Source organism: Phycodurus eques, chromosome 7, assembly GCF_024500275.1.
Source record: "Phycodurus eques isolate BA_2022a chromosome 7, UOR_Pequ_1.1, whole genome shotgun sequence".
Lineage (NCBI taxonomy): Eukaryota > Metazoa > Chordata > Actinopteri > Syngnathiformes > Syngnathidae > Phycodurus > Phycodurus eques.
This window is the reverse complement of record NC_084531.1, coordinates 14,535,465-14,554,174: the sequence shown is the minus strand read 5'-3', so window position 1 is coordinate 14,554,174 and position 18,710 is coordinate 14,535,465. Positions and strand designations below refer to the sequence as shown.

The 18,710-nt window shown below is 42.1% G+C and overlaps 1 protein-coding gene across 9 annotated transcripts in view; it reads right to left on the bottom strand.

The window, feature by feature from the left end:
* Positions 1 to 18,710, bottom strand: part of LOC133404734 (muscleblind-like protein 1) — a 111,773-nt gene that overhangs the window by 28,729 nt on the left and 64,334 nt on the right. For 8 of the 9 annotated variants that reach the window (XM_061680927.1, XM_061680921.1, XM_061680922.1 and 5 more), the window contains one exon: positions 775 to 945. In XM_061680927.1, the coding sequence (XP_061536911.1) occupies positions 775 to 843 (69 nt within the window). In that variant the 5' untranslated portion in view covers positions 844 to 945. Of the gene's footprint in view, positions 1 to 774; positions 946 to 2,376; positions 2,510 to 18,710 lie in introns of all 9 variants that reach the window. The other variant, XM_061680924.1, reaches the window with a different exon arrangement.

Below are 18,710 nucleotides of genomic sequence, written 5' to 3'. Positions count from 1 at the left end.
TAATGGACGTCAAGTCAACTATCATCACGTGAGCTTAGAAAACAAAAAATATGAAGTCGTCAACCCCTACTCTGCATAATAATGTTTAAGACTGTGTGGTCCAGCCGTTACTTGAAAGTGGCTCTGGATCTTCCCCCAGCCTATCCGATCATGTAATGGGGGGAGAAACTTGGTGGGGGGGTGATTATTATTTAAATTAACGCTCAAAGACATAGGCAGACAGACAACAAAGATTTACTTTGTTGTTTAATTTGACACTTGATTGGTGGGCAGGCACTCCAGAGATCCAACTAATTCGTATACAACTATAATTTATGTCCTCTTTTAATTTAAGAGTGCAAACAGTGTGACAGTTCTCCTGGTCTCTTTGGCTATTCATCACCTTGAAGTGATAAAAGCGAATTTGTGGGTGCAAAAATCGATTTGTGGGCGCGTCCATGGTGGGGTAAGGCTGTCTAATGCCAAATATTAAAGGGCAAGTGCTCCTGGCTTTTAATGAGGACATTCAGTCCCAAAAGAGTCAGGACACCTGGATATGAAATTATTGCACTATAACAGATTTTACTATTCTGGAACAAGCTTTTGGAACATGTTTGTGGCTCCCAATCTCTGCTCTGGGTCATTCCAAAGGTGTTTGATAAAGGTTCTTTCCCACCAAATTCATCCAAGCATACCTTACAAACTGAAAATGGCTACAATTGTCAAAAATGCATTCGTCTCAGGATTTGTGTCCATATAATAGCGGGTATGTAGATGTGTGCCTCCACCCCTCACCACGGGCTGCAGCTGGGTGCCAGGCATCATGGCGTTTGCGATCTGCATCTGCTGGGCCAGCATGGCCATGTTTTTCTGCTGGATGAGGTTGTTCCTTCCATTTATCTCCAGTTGCGTCTTCAGGTGGGGAGGGGGATGTAGATACTTGCAGTTCTCCCGGGAACAGCGGCCCTGTTGGCGAAAAGAATCGGTAGAAGGTGGATGAGAGACCTAATAGCGGGATTGGGGCATACAACAGAGTTTATTTTCAAGACACTTTTTTTTAAACCCTCTTTGTCACTTAAGCTCAGCACTTGTATTTTTCTTCTAATCTTTTTAAGCCCTCATGATGAAAAGTAGCTCCCAAAGTAGGGCATTACCTTGTCTTGACTGGAACACAAAATACCAAAGCATTACAGTGGAATCTGTGGAATCAAATCCCGTGAACATAGTACAATGCAGAATTTGTCAAAAAGAAGACATTATTCTTGAAAAAATACAACTTTAATTCTTGAAAAATCCCGGCTACTTTTTTGGAAAAAATATGTATTTTATTCATAAAAATAAATAAATAAATACTGCATTTCAGAACAATATTACTTAAAAGTATTACTTAATTGTCATAAAATGCTCTGTGTTTCTTAAAAAAAAAAAAAAAAAATGCAAACAATTTACATATAATTCATTCTTGTAAAATCATGTCCCCCCCCCCAAAAAAATATCGATTCTTTATTTTGGAGAAAAATATTTTACTTACAGTAATACTAGCAAAAATATAACTCAATTCTCAAAAAATTTCACTTTCTTTCTTAAATTTTTTTTTAGAAATGAACACTAATATAATTAATTCTTCCATCCATCTGTTCTCCATGCCGCTTATCCTTGCGAGGGTCGTGGGCGTGCTGGTGCCTGTCACAACTGACTCTGGGCGAGAGGCGGGATACACCCTGAATTGGTCGCCAGCCAATCGCAGGGCACACATAGACAAACAACAATTCACACTCACATTCACACCTACGACCAATTTAGAGTCGCCAATTAACCTACCATGCATGTTTTTGGAATGTGGGAGGAAACCGGAGTATCCGGAGAAAACCCACGCAGGCACGGGGAGAACATGCAAACTCACACAGGTGAGGCCGGATTTGAACCCGGGTCCTCAGAACTGTTCCATCGTTCCGCCCATCTTCACACGTCTAATGTATTGAGAAACAAATTTCTGAATTCACTATAGGGTCTTTAATCATCAAGTTTTAATAAAATAAAATGGTTGTGCCATTTTTTCTAAACACCTGGATAAATATTGAAGAATCTTAAAATGTTCCTTGAAAATTATCTGCAAGGTGTTATGGTCGCAACAGTTGACAGTGACCCTGGAATACATTACTTAAATATAATACATGGTTTCATTATTTCTAATGGGATTTTAGAAATACACATTGTCTTTAAGTTACAATGTGTGTTTCTTGCAACCCTTTCTCTGGGGGCAAAAATTAACTAAAACCTAAAGCTGAAATGCACCTGCTGTTGTGAGAAATTGATTTTTTAATGAACAAAACATACAAAAAACACACAGTCCCCACTATCGCTCAGATGTTGCTGTTTCAATGGCAAACAAAATACCTGAGAGGCAGCATGAGTCCATGATAGATGGTTAACAAGGCTTGCTGAATCATCATCGATCCCCCTCCAATTGAGACGAGTGTCAATATTTGCCATCATCTCTCAGCATAAGAGGCTGACGCAGGATGTGTTCCTGCTTGGCAGGAATAAACACACACACACACACACACACACCTCATCCCGTCATCATGCTCCTCTAGCGTTATAGACACGGGAGCAATTTGTGACTGGCTTCTCCACGCTGAGGGTCATTACATCCACCCAACCGCCCTGAGGGGAGAGGCAGGGAGGTGGCGAATGCAATTTGCGCTCTCATAATGCCTGCTCAACTCCCCCAAAGAGATGTAATATCTTACTGCCGCCCTTTATTCCCTTTCCCGTTCACATTCATACTGATATGGCGTTGAATGCAGACGAGAACGGCTGTGGTGTTGTGATCCAACATGTTCATGAATTCATCCGGCGCCTCATTACTCTTGTATAGAAGGGACGCACAGAGCAGAGTTCCAGCTCCCATAGGGAATTAAAGGTTGCCTGTCACGCTACTGCTTATCTCTCTCAGATTATGTCCACCGCGCCTTAGTGTGACACCCGTGAGCGAACACATCGCCTCCCACTTGTCTTTTGTATTTCCTCGCTCCCAGCCCGACTCGTCTGCCTAGCGACAGCGCGAGGAGACATTTTGCTCTGAAGAATGTCAAGAGTTCTCCCGGCGTCGTCATTAGCTCAGAGCGGCGTGGCGTTCCCAGCCGACCGACGTACGCGGGCCGCAGGCGCACACTGACAACGCCTCCGGTCCCACTCTCTCCATGTGTGCTGGCTGCAGTTATTGATCAGAGCTAATTGGTTAATGCGTTGCTTCGGCTTTGCATATACAGCTAATTGGTTAATGTCATTTGTTTTTCAGGGTAGATTCCAGCCATGGATGACCATACGATAGCATGTGAAATATCTGTCTTTGCTTGTGATTGGGTGGAAACATGCAGTCTGTTCTTTATTTTGGCATAAACATGATAAAAGGTGATATTTTACAACAGCATATATACGAGGTGTGTCAGAAAAGTTCCAGGACTGATTTCCCAAAACATCTAAGTACGGTGGTACCTTGAGATACGCGTTTAATTCCATTCATGACCATGCTTGCAACACTCATCTGTCAAATCCTCCTTACCAATTGAAATAAATACAAAAGCCATGAATCCGTTCCAGCCTCCTAAAAACCCCAACTTTTTGATAATACTACTATATACTATCATAACATACAGTATTGATATAATTGAATAGAATGTAACCCCAAAATATTTTTGCTTCAATTCAATGGATATTGTGCTGCTCCGACTGATGCGTGCGACTGTAATACAGACATAGGGACACACATGAAGAAGAGTTTCACAACTGACTCAGTAAGCTGCAGTAACATTAATCCTTTTTTGCAAAGGATAAAGAATATATGCTTGTGAGTATTGTTATATTGTCTGACTACATTATACGTTTGTTTTCAAATATCCATTACGTATTTAACGGGTTATAACACCTCAACACAAATGGTATTCGTTAGCCCGTTTACGGCGTTTTGCATTGTTTAATAGAATTTAAGCTAAAATGATTTTGTCAAGGAAAAGCTATGTGGTTGTTTTAAATTCACAACATTAAATTGTCTTAGTTTTGTTTAGTTTTAAAGTAAATTTGAACTGGCAGTGGCATTTAAACACTTTTGCTCGCAAGTCAAAGCGAAAATCAGCAGAACACTGTCCTATTTCTTGAAGAATTGTAAGTCAGGTCACTCGTGTCTTAAGGCACCATTGGTATTTCTAAATCCAAACTACAACTTGTAAGTGGAGTGCATTTTATCTACACCATCACGGTGCCCAAAGCGCTTTAGGGAGTCTCATATCCACCCATTCACGCATACATTCACACACACAAATGGGCACTGCCAGTCCCACTGGGAGAAATTTAGGGTTGTTCAGGACAATTTGACAGCGGACAGTTGGACCTGGAATTCGAACCGCCGACGCTTTGGTCAATGGACGACCTGCTCTACCAACTGTTGAACAGCCGCCCCAAGTTGTCCCCCTCAAAGTAATCCCCCTGGAGTATATCATTCCCAGCCTTTTCTGCCAAATCTTCATGCACTCCTCTCAGGATTCTTTATGTCATCGACGTCTTCAACATGGGTTTCCTTGATCACCCCCATAAGCGTTTGAAAGAGACATAAAAAAAAAACATCTCCTTGGCCAGGAACTGTCGGATGCTCAGGGCATTGTTAGCAGGTGCGTTGTCACGGTGAAGCAGCCACGAGTTGTCCTGCGACAATTCTCGCCTCTTCTTGCGCTCTGAATGAAGCAAATCTCTTTGTCTCTTTGTAGACAAGCTGGTTGATTATCTGGCCCACACTGAAGGGGAAAACTAGTAGCTTGTAGTTTGGGTTTGAAATACAACCCCAATTCCAATGAATTTGGGACGTGTTTTACACAAATAAAAACAGAATACAATGATTTATTTGCAAATCATGTTCATCCTATATTTAATTGAATACACGACAAAGATATGTAATATATTGAATAATATATACACTACAAAGACAAGCTATTTAATGTTCAAACTGACTGGTGCCATGATTGGGTGTAAAAGAAGCTTCCCTGAATTGCTTAGTCATTCACAAGCAAAGATGCCCCTAAACGTCTTGCCTTACTGCCTTTCCACCTGCTCTCCTGGACACACAATATATCAACCTTTCTCCTAATCATTATGTCCACCAATTCCTGAGATATTCCTGTCATAGTCCCAACATTCAAAGTCCCCACATTCAATTCTAGGTTCTGTGGCTTCTTCTCTTTCTGCCTAAAAACTCGCTTTCCACATCTCTGTCTTCGACCCACAGTGGCTGAATTTCCACCGGCGCGCTGCAAGCTAACGGTGCCGGGGGGGGGGGGGGGGGGGGGGGGGGGGGGCGTTGTTAGCCCAGGCCACGACCAATCCAATATGGAATTCTTTACATGAACGCTCATATTTGTTTGGCAAAGTTTTAAGCCGGATGCCCTTCCTGACGCAACCCTCTGCATTTATCTGGGCTTGGGACCGGCCTACAGTTTGCACTGGCCTGTGCCCCCCATGGGGCTGCATTGAGAGCCATTACATGTTATACTGTAAATATTGTACAACAATCCATTCATCCCTTTTCTATATTGCTTATCCTCACGAAGGCTCACGGATGAGCTGGAGCCGAGCCCAGCTAACTTTGGGCGACAGGCGATAACTAGTCGTCAGCCAATATATTTTTTTTATTATCGCGGTTGAGGTTTGTTGTGGTGTATAACTGTACTGCATGATGCAGAGAGCTGCTCAGTATGACGCAGTGCAGTTGTTCACTGCAAACTACAAAAACTGATGTCGTCTCTCAAAAGTGAGTATGACCGAAGGAAGTTTGTATGACCAAATCTCCCTGAAGAGAGATAGCGCTGTCAAGACAGAGTCGAGGTGAAATCCATATTAGCATGGTTGTTAGTTCAGTGCATTTTATCAGTTGCATTCGAAAAAGGCCAGTCACTCAGACGTGTCACAAGCAGTTTCACTTTTTTATCTGCTCCTGTTTCTGATTGCTGTGTTAAATCTGCTTAAAAAGAGTGTCAGTGTCGGTCAATGGTTTTTGTGTTTGTTCTGCCCTCGGAGAGTCTACTTGGTTTCCACACTAATGTCTGGAGTGCATATTGCCTCGGACTCCTACTCAGCACTGTCACCACCTCCTCCGTATCACATTTGCTTTGGTAGCCACCTAAATCCTAAAATGCGTCAACATTTCAAGCCAATATGGGCAGGAGTTGTGTCCACAAATATATACAGTATTTAATAATGATAACCAATCAGCTGGCTGTACGATCATAGCACCTAATAATCGTCTCATCATGTTGCTCTGATGTCATCACCTATGAAGCTCACAGCCATTGTAGACCCATATTTACATGGTAACAGGAGACCACTATGGTAATGTCGCAATCCAATTTAGTCTAGAGTAGCCGAAACAGAAAATGGGGAGTGCTTCTAAACCACAGTGACGACGACACCACTGGACATACAAGTAGCGTGAGTACACACAAACATAACAGTTGTGCACAAACCCCTAGTTTTGATTTACAGCACATTACTTGCATTCCCACTGCTGCCGTATCACCATATCACATTGGGCTGGTTATGAACTTTGGTTTAATATAAATCCAATAATCTTTTGAATGGGATTTCAGTACCATCAAGAAGAGTCTCAAGAAAGTACTGTGGGGACGGCACAATAGGCAACTCCTCTTCTCTTACTGCTTTGTCACTGCTTATTTTTGTGTCTCTGGAATCCCCCATTGAAAGTATTCCACTCAGACTTGCAGGAGAGATGAGAAGAAAGAAGGTAGCCAGACAGACAGATAGAAAGCAAGGGAAACACAGAGAGAGACAGATGCAGAAAGCTCCTCTCATTAATATTAATCAAAGGTGTCTGTGCATACATCCTCCAAGGGAGGACTTGTGCATTGCAGGCACTTCTGTACCCGCACTCCCGCAATCACGCATTGATTCCTATTAATCTTTTCATCAACAATGACTCATTTCAACTAATGCGCAAGTAATCCAACAGTCTTTATCCTATTTTTCTTTTGTGTTTTTGGTTTGTGAGCAGTGTGACAAAAGCTCAACCGGGCTGAGAGACAGCTCCCCCTCCCCCCCAAAAAAATAATGCTTATTAATTCCCTCCCCAGGACACCTCCCCTTCCTCTGGCTCTCGACTTGGAGCATTAATCCTGGAGGTGCCGTCTGCCTGGGCAAGAGGGAGCCGTGATGAGAAAAGGCGAGAGAAAATTTTCCATTGCCTCAGAGACATCCCCCAAAAACATCCGCACAACAATCCACCCCTAAACTTATCTTCACATTGCAATCGGTCATGTCAACTGGCCCCCGAAGAGTTGGCGAGCAAACCCCATGGCCTAAAAATATCGATACATCCCATCAATTTTCTATCGCGCTTGTCCTCATTAGGGTCACGGCCACGAACGGGTGATCTGGAGCCTAACCCAGCTGACTTTGGGCGAGAGGCGAGGTTCACCCTGGACTAGTGCTCAGCCAATCGCACGGCTGCTTTAGAAAAACAACCAACAATACAACCAATAAATACCATGATAAATAAATCCTTCACCTAGATATCTCCAACCATCCCTCCATTTTCCGTACCGCTTCTCCTGACTAGGGTCGCGGACATGCTGGAGCCTATCCCAGTTATCTTCGGGCGAGAGGCGGGGTACACCCTGAAATGGTCGCCAGCGAATCGCAGGGTACATATAAACAAACAAACATTCGCACTCACATCCGTACCTATGGACAGTTTAGAGTATTCAGTCACCCTACCACACATGTTTTTGGGATGTGGGAGGAAATCGGAGTGCCCGGAGAAAACCCTAGATATCGCCATTAAATTTAATTCAACACTTCTTTCAATCAATTGGGGAAAATTATAATAGCCCAGTCATTTTAAATGTGTAAATAATTTCATACAGCAGTAACACTATGGGAAAACATAGCCACAACCACATTTATATAAAAAAAAAATTATAAATAAAAAAAAATAGCACAATTTTAGGAAAAAGGAAAGGCACATACTTCATATTTTATTGAGAATTCATTTAAAAAGTAAAAGGTGTTTTACTTTGGTCTATTAGTGACAAATTGATTGAATGAAGTCCCTTAATGATACCTAATAGAATATAAATACTGTATTCCCAAAGGGACCTCAATTGCACCAAATTTTGTTTAGCTGCGAAATTCTGGAATTATAAAAGACTGACTCTTTCCATTTTAATGAGAATATATATTAAACAATTTGTGGCTACTGCTTTCATCAGGTTATTTCCGTGAACAGCAAATATGCTTGAATGCTACAAAAAAAAAAAAAAAAAAAAGCTTTTCCTTTGGCCTCACTGGTGCAAAACTTTCATAAAGTTTCTGGAAACTGATGAAAAGTTTTAATTGTGGAATTTGGGAAACATTAAAGGTCTGATACATTAAATTTTAATGAAAATAACATCGCTGTCCAACAAACACAACAAAAATGTCTCGCCTCCAAATCGTGTGTGTGTGTGACTATTTTTGTGTTTCTTTTTCAGATATACACCGATTTGTTAAAAGAACCTCAGAGTAATCTTTGCTTCCTTTCAAAATCTATATTTTCAATGGCATATAATAAAAAAGTAAATTACATACAATAAAATAGTGCCACATATGTGACATAATGATTGGAAATTACATTTGTCAACGTGCATGCACAAAAATGTACTTTTCTCCATTGCCCAGGATAGACATCGAACTGAAATTACATAAAGTGGGGATTTTAACCTAAATTATGGTTAAGATGGTTAATTCTCTGTCATAAACCAAACAACCATTTTACAAACGATACAGTAAATTTCTGTTTATTCCCATAGAAAGTTTCCCACAGTGAAATGTTGCTATCCACACTCCAAATGCCTCTCGGGACACGCCAATGCCACTCAAAGCTTTTAGACCTCAACTATTTCAAAAACGAAACTTTAGTGCAAGAGTCTTACTTAGCCACATGATGTGTTAGCATGCTGGGAGTGTTTTGATGGTGATGTTGGGCAGCGAAGGGGTCATAATCGTTAGCACAGAAAGCTAATGATTGCGCAAAACTATGAGCTGTGACACTACTGATGAGTTTAATTAACTGTTACATGGAGGCAGTGCAGCCTCTTTTTGTCATAGTTTAGTTTTGTCATAGTTTCAAAATGCATGCAAAAAATGGTGTTGCTTGTTTGCGTTCATGGATTCTATTAAAAAAAAAAAAAAAAAAACTGTAGACTGTATCCTAGCCGTAACTGCGATGAAACTTTTCTTTGCAAATTCTTTCAGTTAACCTTCATACTCAAGTTATTCATCCATCTTTCAGCCTTCGTCTTACTTTGAGACTCAACCGAATGCGTTCTCTATTCAGCATTTATAAGGTTTAGCCTGAGTGAATTATATCTCATTCAGTGAGCCAAGGAAGGATCGGAAAAAGCATTACAACCACTTGAATGCAAGAGTGGTGGCCCGTCCTAGTACTTGAAATACATAGGGTGCTGGCAAGTGGAGCACCGCAATCAACAGTTCAAGAAAGGAAGAACTGAGTGAAGTATTGTGTTTCAACAAAAGAGACAGATGAAACCTTGAGAAATAACCTTGTCAATAACAAACTCACTTCTGAGTGAACTGACATGATTGGAACGCTGAACAACGCTGGAAAATAAGAGTATGTTTACATGACAACAGTCTAGTAAAAATTGTTATTCATTTGTGTTTTATAAATTTCTACGTTTCACATAATGTATACCTACAAAAACCACTACAAATGCAGCACTGTGACTTCTGGGCCAGTAGTTGGGTCTTTTAAAACTGATCTGTCGGCATACGTTTCATTTGACAGTTTAACTTTGGTAATGTGACTTGCTGGAGAATCTTTATCATCAGAAAGATAGCACTGCGGTCTGTCATTTTTCTTTTTGATTGTGACGTCCTCGATTTTGACAGATTGGACCTTTTCAGAGTTTTGTGCTGAGTGTTGCAACGCTTGGGTTTTTAACTCAACTCTCAACTCAACTCAGTTTTATTCATAGAGCGTGTTAAAAGTTATGTTCTCCCTCTGTCTTTTAAACTCAAATTTAGGATTTTGTTTCAGGACATTTTAGCTGGTAAAAATAGGAGCATATTCTATGTAATCCAGCAATTTGCAGAGAGTTGTGTAAATGGGCCCCCAAACAGAGAGGGTTCACTGGATCAAGGTAGACTTCTTTTAAACAGTGCACCTGCGCTTTTATAAGAGAAGTAAAAAGTTAAATTGTAGAGTGTTTAGAAGGGGACAAAGGAAAAAAATCAGTCCATCTTCGAAATAAAAAGAATGCTTTTAAGAAAAATGTAGCATTGACAACCAAATTCATCGACCGCTAAAATATTGTATGCATGAAGACCACGCAAATGTTGTCAAATAAGTCGAGGTTGAAAGGGAATAAACATGGCTGTTGAGATGACATAGACTGTGCATGAAAGGGCCGGAATGTTCCATTGTGTTCGGCTTGTGAGGATGAGTCATGGCAAGGAAGGGGCCAAACCCTGCCTTGAACCGCCGTGGAAACACAATGAGAAAAGGTGTCATCCACTTGTCAACTGTGAAAATGAACTGGCAAGCTCAGAGTGACCAAACACACACAGACAGTGACACACATCCGCACACTATAGCCTACTAACGTCGCGTGTCAGTGTAGCAGCTTGTGTCATTGCCTTGAGGTTAAAGTAGATAAGAGAGGATTAGCATTCATTACTGCAGAATGCGTTGATATCCAACACATACACACACACACACACACACACGCGCACGCACATTACTGTACCACAATGCTCAGCGTAGTAGTACAAGGGCTGTAACAGTGATAGAGCCGGTAATCCTTTTGTAACAACCGCCATAGAGCTGCTAAATCCTCACACTGAAGCCTCAAAGTAGAAAGTAGAGGAAGTACTAATCATAAAAAAGCAGAAAATCATCTCATATTCAGAAATATATCAATGGAATTAGCTCACTATGCAATTTAATAGACACCAACTAGCCACAACATTAGGTACACTTTCACAATTTACAGGTGGACCTCAGTTTACGACAGAGAATAAATAGTAACACATCACAAGAAGGCACAGAGGAGTGTTTTATTATTTTAACGTATGAATAATGGCAGTTTAAAAGGTTAAAATGTAATTTTACACATTGCCCTTACAATCAATAAAGATTTAATAAAAGTGCCAGTTTGACACTCGAACAAATAACTTTTTTTATTACGATTCCGTCCATTTCCTACAGCGCTTGTCCTCATTCAGGTCGCAGGTGAGCTGGAGCGTATCCCAGCTAACTTTGGGTGAGAGAAGCAGAGTTCACCCCAGACTGGTCACCAGCCAATCGCAGAGCACATAGATAAACAACTGTTCACAAACACATTCCCACCTATGGACTATTTGAAGTCTTCAATGAGCTGATCATGCATGTGTTTGGAATGTGGGCGAAAGATCGAGTAACCTACTTCTGCATTTGGCAAAACGGGTCTAAGCATTTCCTCCCGGTTTGGTAAATGGCGAAGTAGACCGTGACATTGCACCCATAAGAACTTTAAACATCTATAGTGTTTTTTTGTCACCGCAGAGCCACCAAAGATTACAACAGCCGATGTTTAAGCTTCGTTTACTTACTGTATGTCATATAGTAGTGTAATTAAATGACATACTGTACATGTACTTAACATTTTTCCGACTACACCAGCCATAAAGAAAACAACATTTTAGCAAGTTTGGCTTCAAACAATCATGTAGTCCTGCCCGTTAGTGTAGCATACACAGGAAGTCAGCTAATCTGTTTTCGGTGTTTGGTCACGTGACGTTCCTCATATAGCGGATTCAATTTCCATTATTTCGTATGGGAAAAAGTGCTGATTTCGTGTAAGGTTTCGCAGGTTGTTACTGTGGTTGTAGTTTGAGGTGATGTAGAACTAAAGGGCATCATTGTGACACCTCTCTGTAGACAAATTCGACAACCGCCTCCGCGAGAGAGCGCGTGACACGTGCTGCTCTGCTCTACCCACGGGGACTGCGCCTCCAACCACTCCGCCGCGCACTGAACCCCCTTCTGCCTCTTCTTCACCCCCTACTGGAGTAGAGGTGCCTGTGCAACTAAGCAAGACCCGGTTAGACCTCCTGGAACATCAGCGCCGCTTCTCTCAGCGATTATGTATTTACTGTGGACAGTCAGGTCACTTCATAGCCAATTGCTCCCTCCGACCAAAATACTCGGCTCACCACGGCCAACCCAACACCTCCCCAAGCTCTACCTCCCGTATGACTGTTCCCGCATGTATTCTCGGTCCCGTTCACAACACACCAGTCACAGCCCTCATCAACTCCGCCGCTGATGACAATTTTATTCATGATGGCTTGGCGTGTCAGGTCCAGCTTCCACTCAAGCCCCTCCCATTCCCTAAGAAGGTTACGGCCGACTGACGGGCGTCTCATCTCCCCTGTCACCCACCAAACTGCACCATACAACCTGCTTTTTTCTGTTAATCATCATGAAACCCTCCAGCTATTTGTGATTCTTTCCCTGGAAACTCACTTAGTCCTTGGCATACCTTGGCTCAAAAAGCACAACCCCGCCATAGATTGGACCCGCCTGTCTATCACCAGTTGGAGTCACTTCTGCGATACCCACTGCCTTTTTACAGCCGTCCCGACCTCCACCACACCTCAGTCACCAGCTACTCCAACCAACCTCTCCCGGGTACCTGAAGAATATCAGGACCTCTCCCCTGTTTTCAGTAAGGACCTCGCCATCTCTCTTCCCCCCCATCGCCCCTATGATTGCGCCATTGACCTCTTGCCAGAAGACCTCTTGCCAGAAGCCCCTCTTCCTTCCCCTCTTCCTTCTAGCCGTATCTTTAATCTTTCCTGTCCCAAAAAAGAGGCGATGGGCCCTTGCTCAGACTCATTTGGTCTTCTTCTTCGCCCCTGGGAGCTGGCTTCTTTTTCGTTGAAAAGAAAGGTCTTAATGGTCTTAATGACATTACAGTAAAAAATAAAGCCCCGCTGCCCCTCATCAATCCCTCCTTCGAGCCCCTCTGTGACGCCCAAGTATTCACAAAGTTGGACGTGCGCAATGCATATCATCTTAGCCGCATTAGAGCGGATGAATGGAAAACTGCTTTCAACACTCCCCTCGGACACTTCAAATACTTGGTCATGCCGTTTGGATTAACCAAGGCCCCTTCCATTTTCCAAACCTACATAAATGACGTCCCCTGAGACATGCTCAACCGGTTCGTCTTCATATATTTAGATGACATGCGCATCTTCTACGTCTGTCAAGTCCTTCAACGCCTACTCAAAAAACGTCTTTTTGTGAAACCTGAAAAGTGCAAATTCCACCTTTCCTCCGTTCATTTCTTGGGATATAACCAGCCCCGGCAAAGATCCAAGCAATTTTCAACTGGCCCATTCCCTCCAACCGCAAAGAGCTACAACATTTCCTATGCTTCGCCAATTTCTATCACCGCTTCATCCGTGACTCCAGCAAGGTTGACGTACCTCTCAACAGTCTCACCTCAACCAGCTCCCCTTTCCATTGAACCCCTGCCGCATTGCAAGCATTCAAACGCCTCAAAGTACTGTTCACCAGTGCCCCCATCCTACGACACCCCGACTGCTCCCTCTCGTTCGTGGTGTAGGTTGACGCTTCTGACACGGGGGCGGGAGCCGTCCTCTCCCAGCGGGAACCAGTTTCCCAAAAACTACATCCTTGACGTCGGGAACCGTGAGCTGCTAGCTATTGCTTGGGCCCTGGAGGAGTGGAGGCACTGATTGAGGTCATGCAATGGCAAGCTTGATTCCCTCTCCCGTATGTTTGCACCCTCCTCCAGTCCAACTGTACCAGGATCCATCCTCCCTTCATTGTGCTTCGTGGGAGCAGCCACTTGGAACATCGAACAGCTGGTTAAAGGAGACTCACCCAGATCCCAAGACTGGACCTCCTAACCGACTGTGCATACCCGATCCCGCATGCTCTCATGTCCTTCATTGGGCCCACAACTCCAAGCTCACCGGTCATCCCGGCATCACCCGCACCATCCATTTCATCCAGCAAAGACACCCGAGAGTTTGTCCTAGCCTGCTCTGTCTGTGCCCGAGGCAAGGCTTCACGTCAACCCCCAACTGATCTGCTGCGTCCCTTACCCATTCCGAGCTGCCCTTGGTCCCACATCTCCCTGGACTTCATCACCGGCTTACCTCCATCTGAAGGTAACACTGTCATCCTCACCATTATTGACCGGTTCTCCAAGTGTGTTCAATATGTACCTCTTCCCAAATTGCCCTCTGTTGTGTCACGTCACCGCAAAAACTGAAATACTTGTGATAATATCAAACAAGTTTGACTTTGTTGTAAGGCCAAGTCTAGGAAAAGGCTGATCTAAAACAGGTGAGATGGATCGAGATGACGGGAGCGCACTGGGACTCCTAAAATTTCCTTCTGACTTTGAGTTTAGTCTGTGACTGAAAATCCTAAGTGCAAACCCAGCATTACGCAGATGACTGCAGATCCATCCAGCCAGATCGTTATCAGGTAAAACTCTATCACACTGTAAAACAGAAACCTGATACTTTGCTCCAAATTTATGAAGCAGACCGTTTGCACACTCGCTGGCCTGTGAGATAAACAGTCAACAAAAACCGCACGTAGGATTTTAGATGACTCTTCTCATATTCTGTGTACTGTGTTTGAGTGGCTTCCCTCAGGACGCTGCCCAGGCTGTAGGACGCAGAGGAGGTAGATAACATTTGTCCACAGGGCTGTCCAGCTCCTCAATTTAGTCTATTTACAGATAGCTAAATGCACTCATGCACCTTAAAATGTCTTTACATTTCATTCATTTATTTATTGGTTCAGAACCTTGTGCTTTTTTTTCATCAATGGCTCCGCTACCTGGCCATCATGAGGTTAACAGCGGGCTGTCCCGTGTGACTGATACAGTACATAACAGACCAACTGTCAACTCGACTCTTTCCAATGGTCTTCTAAAAAATTTTATTTGTATATGATGTGTTATTAAACACATTGACTGGCATATTTGGAATGTTGCCCTCTGAACTGTTAGACATATTTAGACAAATAAATGTAGACATGTTTAGACAAATAAATGTCTGACAAGTCACAAGTAGTGCTGACACCAAGCAAGAAGAGTTGCAGGATGGCGCAAAACAAGGCAGCATTGGTGAATCCACGTCTGTACGCTCATCAAGAAGGTTGGTGATTTCAAGTGGGACTTCGTGTGATTTTACGCACACAAACAAACACATCCGTTGTGGTTCTTTTTTTTTTTTTCAGTTTACAGTTGTTAAAGTCACTAGTGTTAAGCTTGTTAGACTTTCCATTTAAAAAAAGTTAAAAACAATAATTGTTACGGTAATTATCGTAACAATAATAATAATTATATGTATATAATATTATTATTGTTACGATAATTACCTCCACCCCATCATCATTAAAGATGAAGACAAAAGAAAGGTAATAATATAAGATAATATTATATAAATATAATTATTATTATCAATAATAATAACAATGGTGCTAAAAATAAAATATTGATGGATACAAAATTGTCAACATACTGTAAATATTTATTACTGTAAAAAATTTTTTATCTTACTAGATCACTAAAATCCTGTAAAATACTGTAAATTTCTCCAGTATGTTGCTGAAATCAGTAATCTTAAAAAATAGAGTATTTTACTGGATATTAATATATAGTATTATGCTGGATTCATTTACAGCATTTTACAGGCTCATTGTTGCCACTAAGATACCGTAATATTTACAGTAAGACGTTTTACAGTGTACCTGTATTTGATTTGTGGATGGTTGCTCATCTAGCTTGTGGCAATGGGAAGTGATGTCATACACACTGTGAACACACCATTTATGGCTCTATAAACACTGCATATAACATAGATGTTATGGCTTTATGTTTTATGGTTAGTATTTCTGTTTTTATATTGCATCTTTTTTTGTGACAGTGGCCTCTTGAAAAAGTAATTTCAACCCTCTGTATGTTTTACATATATTGAGGACTGACAATAAATACTACCATACCATATCATACCATACATTGAAAAATGAAGCGTTAAAAAAAACAACAAACCCACTCTAAAATGTGATTAAAACTGAATTTGAAAAACAAAAGTCAACACAAAATAAAAACTCTAATTAGAAATCCCAAACCATTTATAACCCTGACACACACACGTGCACACACACAGATTGACAGAGTGAGATGGTCTGCGCCTTCCGGCTGCACACTCATCCTCATCAATGCGCACTGTTCAAAGATGGCTTGTACAACTTGAACAAAGAGCGAGGGCTGGGGGCCAGTCTAAGCAGGGTGATCACCTTCCTATAATGGATTTGTCTGTGATGTTGTCAGCGTGCAAAAAAAAAAAAAATAAATAAAATAAAAAGGAACAGGCAGCAAAAAAATGCCTTTGTGTGTTAACACGGCGAGGCAGCAGTGATGAGGGTCGTCACGGTAACACAACACAACCCAGCTGCTGTATCTGTCACGATGGCGGCTCCCAACACCGCCGTAATCCCTTTAAAGCCTGTTGACGAATCACAGCGTCCAACCACGACATGCGCTCTAACAATAAAGGGATATTACACACATTCTTCAATTTCGCACACGCACTCAACAGGCAAGTCACACCGGGTTATTACTTTCCCGCCATCCATCTCCCGCTTTTTGCCCCTCTCCCGTCTGTCCATCACCGTTCGTGTTACACCATTAAATGTGTGAAGCCGTCCATCACTCCTTCACTTCCACTCTTTCCGCTCTGTCTATAATCTGTTCATTGACACCAGCCGCCCTCTGTCAGACTTCATGTCGTCATGATTCAATCACACGGGCAATCAGCAAATTGGCTTCACGAGGGCAACTACTGTACTTCTTCAACAAGAGGCCTCCGCTGTAATAGACGTATCAGTAGACCACATCTCAATTAGGGGCTGGGTGCATTGTATACTTGAACAAATAAACACCTCTACTCAAGTCTTTTTTTTTTTTTTGCCTTGAGGAAAAAGGTGAGGCTACCTGGTAGCTGTAGCCACATTTTCCACTAAGGAGTACAGTTTGGTTTTGTTGTGTTTCCATGATGGATGTGCAGCTGATGGCTGATCAAAAATCACAACAGTATGACATCACAGCAGCACTTCAAGTGAACTCTATGTAGGCCTCTCACGAGAATTATTTTTTTTTTTTAAGACAATATATTTTCCCAAAAACTATCACAATAAGCGATATTGTTTTTTTTTTAATGCCTCTGAAATCATGAAAAATAAGGCCCACCCTTAATATGTTTTATTATTTATTGTGTTGTTGTTATTATAATTTCCTCTCTTGCTCTGTCTGCGCATGCTTCGTCTCGACGTAAATGTGCGGTGACATCATCGTTTACGCACAGCGTAAGTATTGGGGCTTCACCTGTCAATCAAAAATACTGTACATTGACGTTCACTGTAGTTTACTACTGGCTGAATAATGTGTCCCATTGAGGTTATGCTTAATAAACACTTAACATTCCAATGTTTTTGTTAATTGGAGACCAACTCACACAACAAGTCTGAGTGAAGCGCTGATATTTTGAACGACATTGCCGCGGTCCTTCACTTGCTAGCTTGGATGGACTCACCTAACGTTTCATATTTATATAATATTTAAGGGTCTATGCCTTTGTTGTAGCTTAGATCTACAGAAGGTGTATTGGTTTTCTATCCACATTTGGAAGAGGCATGATTCCGACCTGAAGATATGTAATTCCATGCGTTTAATTCAATTTACACATCGATAATGCCGATTCTAATTGTGCCACTTGACAGCAAAAACAAATCTGAATTGTGTCACTTGAACAACACATTGTAAATGCAGCCTTAATATACTGTATCTGAAATGCTTTCATCAAAATAGTCCACGGATAAAAAATTAACGCACGGTTTTAACCCACTTTTTTAGCGTAACTGAAATGAGCTTGTTTTGAGGGGGCGATCCTGTTTCATGTAAATGAGCCACTGCTCACCGTGCCTCACTATACTGTAGGGCCAAATGCTTTCGTATGACTTTTGTTACCAGATGATGAGGGCTGACGCTAGTGGGTTGCTAGTTGTCAAGCCTCGAGTCTAAAAAAGCAAATGCGAACTGCAAAAGCACATGTAAGACACGATAAAGACCATATCGGTTTTATTTTCACTCATGGAGGCAGCACTTCATCACCAAGCCGACTACACATTACATGGACACATCACCCCATAATATAATAATAATAACTTCACACTTAATGGGTGGGCAGGCACTCCAGAGACCCAGCTATTTGTATATGAACAAGTCAATTTCCCATCGTCCATCCATCCATCCATCTTCTGTGTCCCTTGTTCGGCTGAGCTGGAACCTTTCCCAGCTGACTTGAGAGGCAGGGAACATCCCAGACTGGCTGCCAGCCAGTCGTGAGCACATACTGTGTAAACAAACAACTATTCACATTCACACCTATGGACAGTTTAGAGTCATCAATTAACCCAACATGGATGTTTTTAGAATGTGGGAGGACACACAGATACCTGGAGAAAGCCCACGCGAGCACGGTGAGATTAGGGCCCGAGGGGAGATCAGACGACAGGACCTTTCCATTGTGAGAAAAATGTGCTATCCCCTACTTCGCCGCATTGCCATATT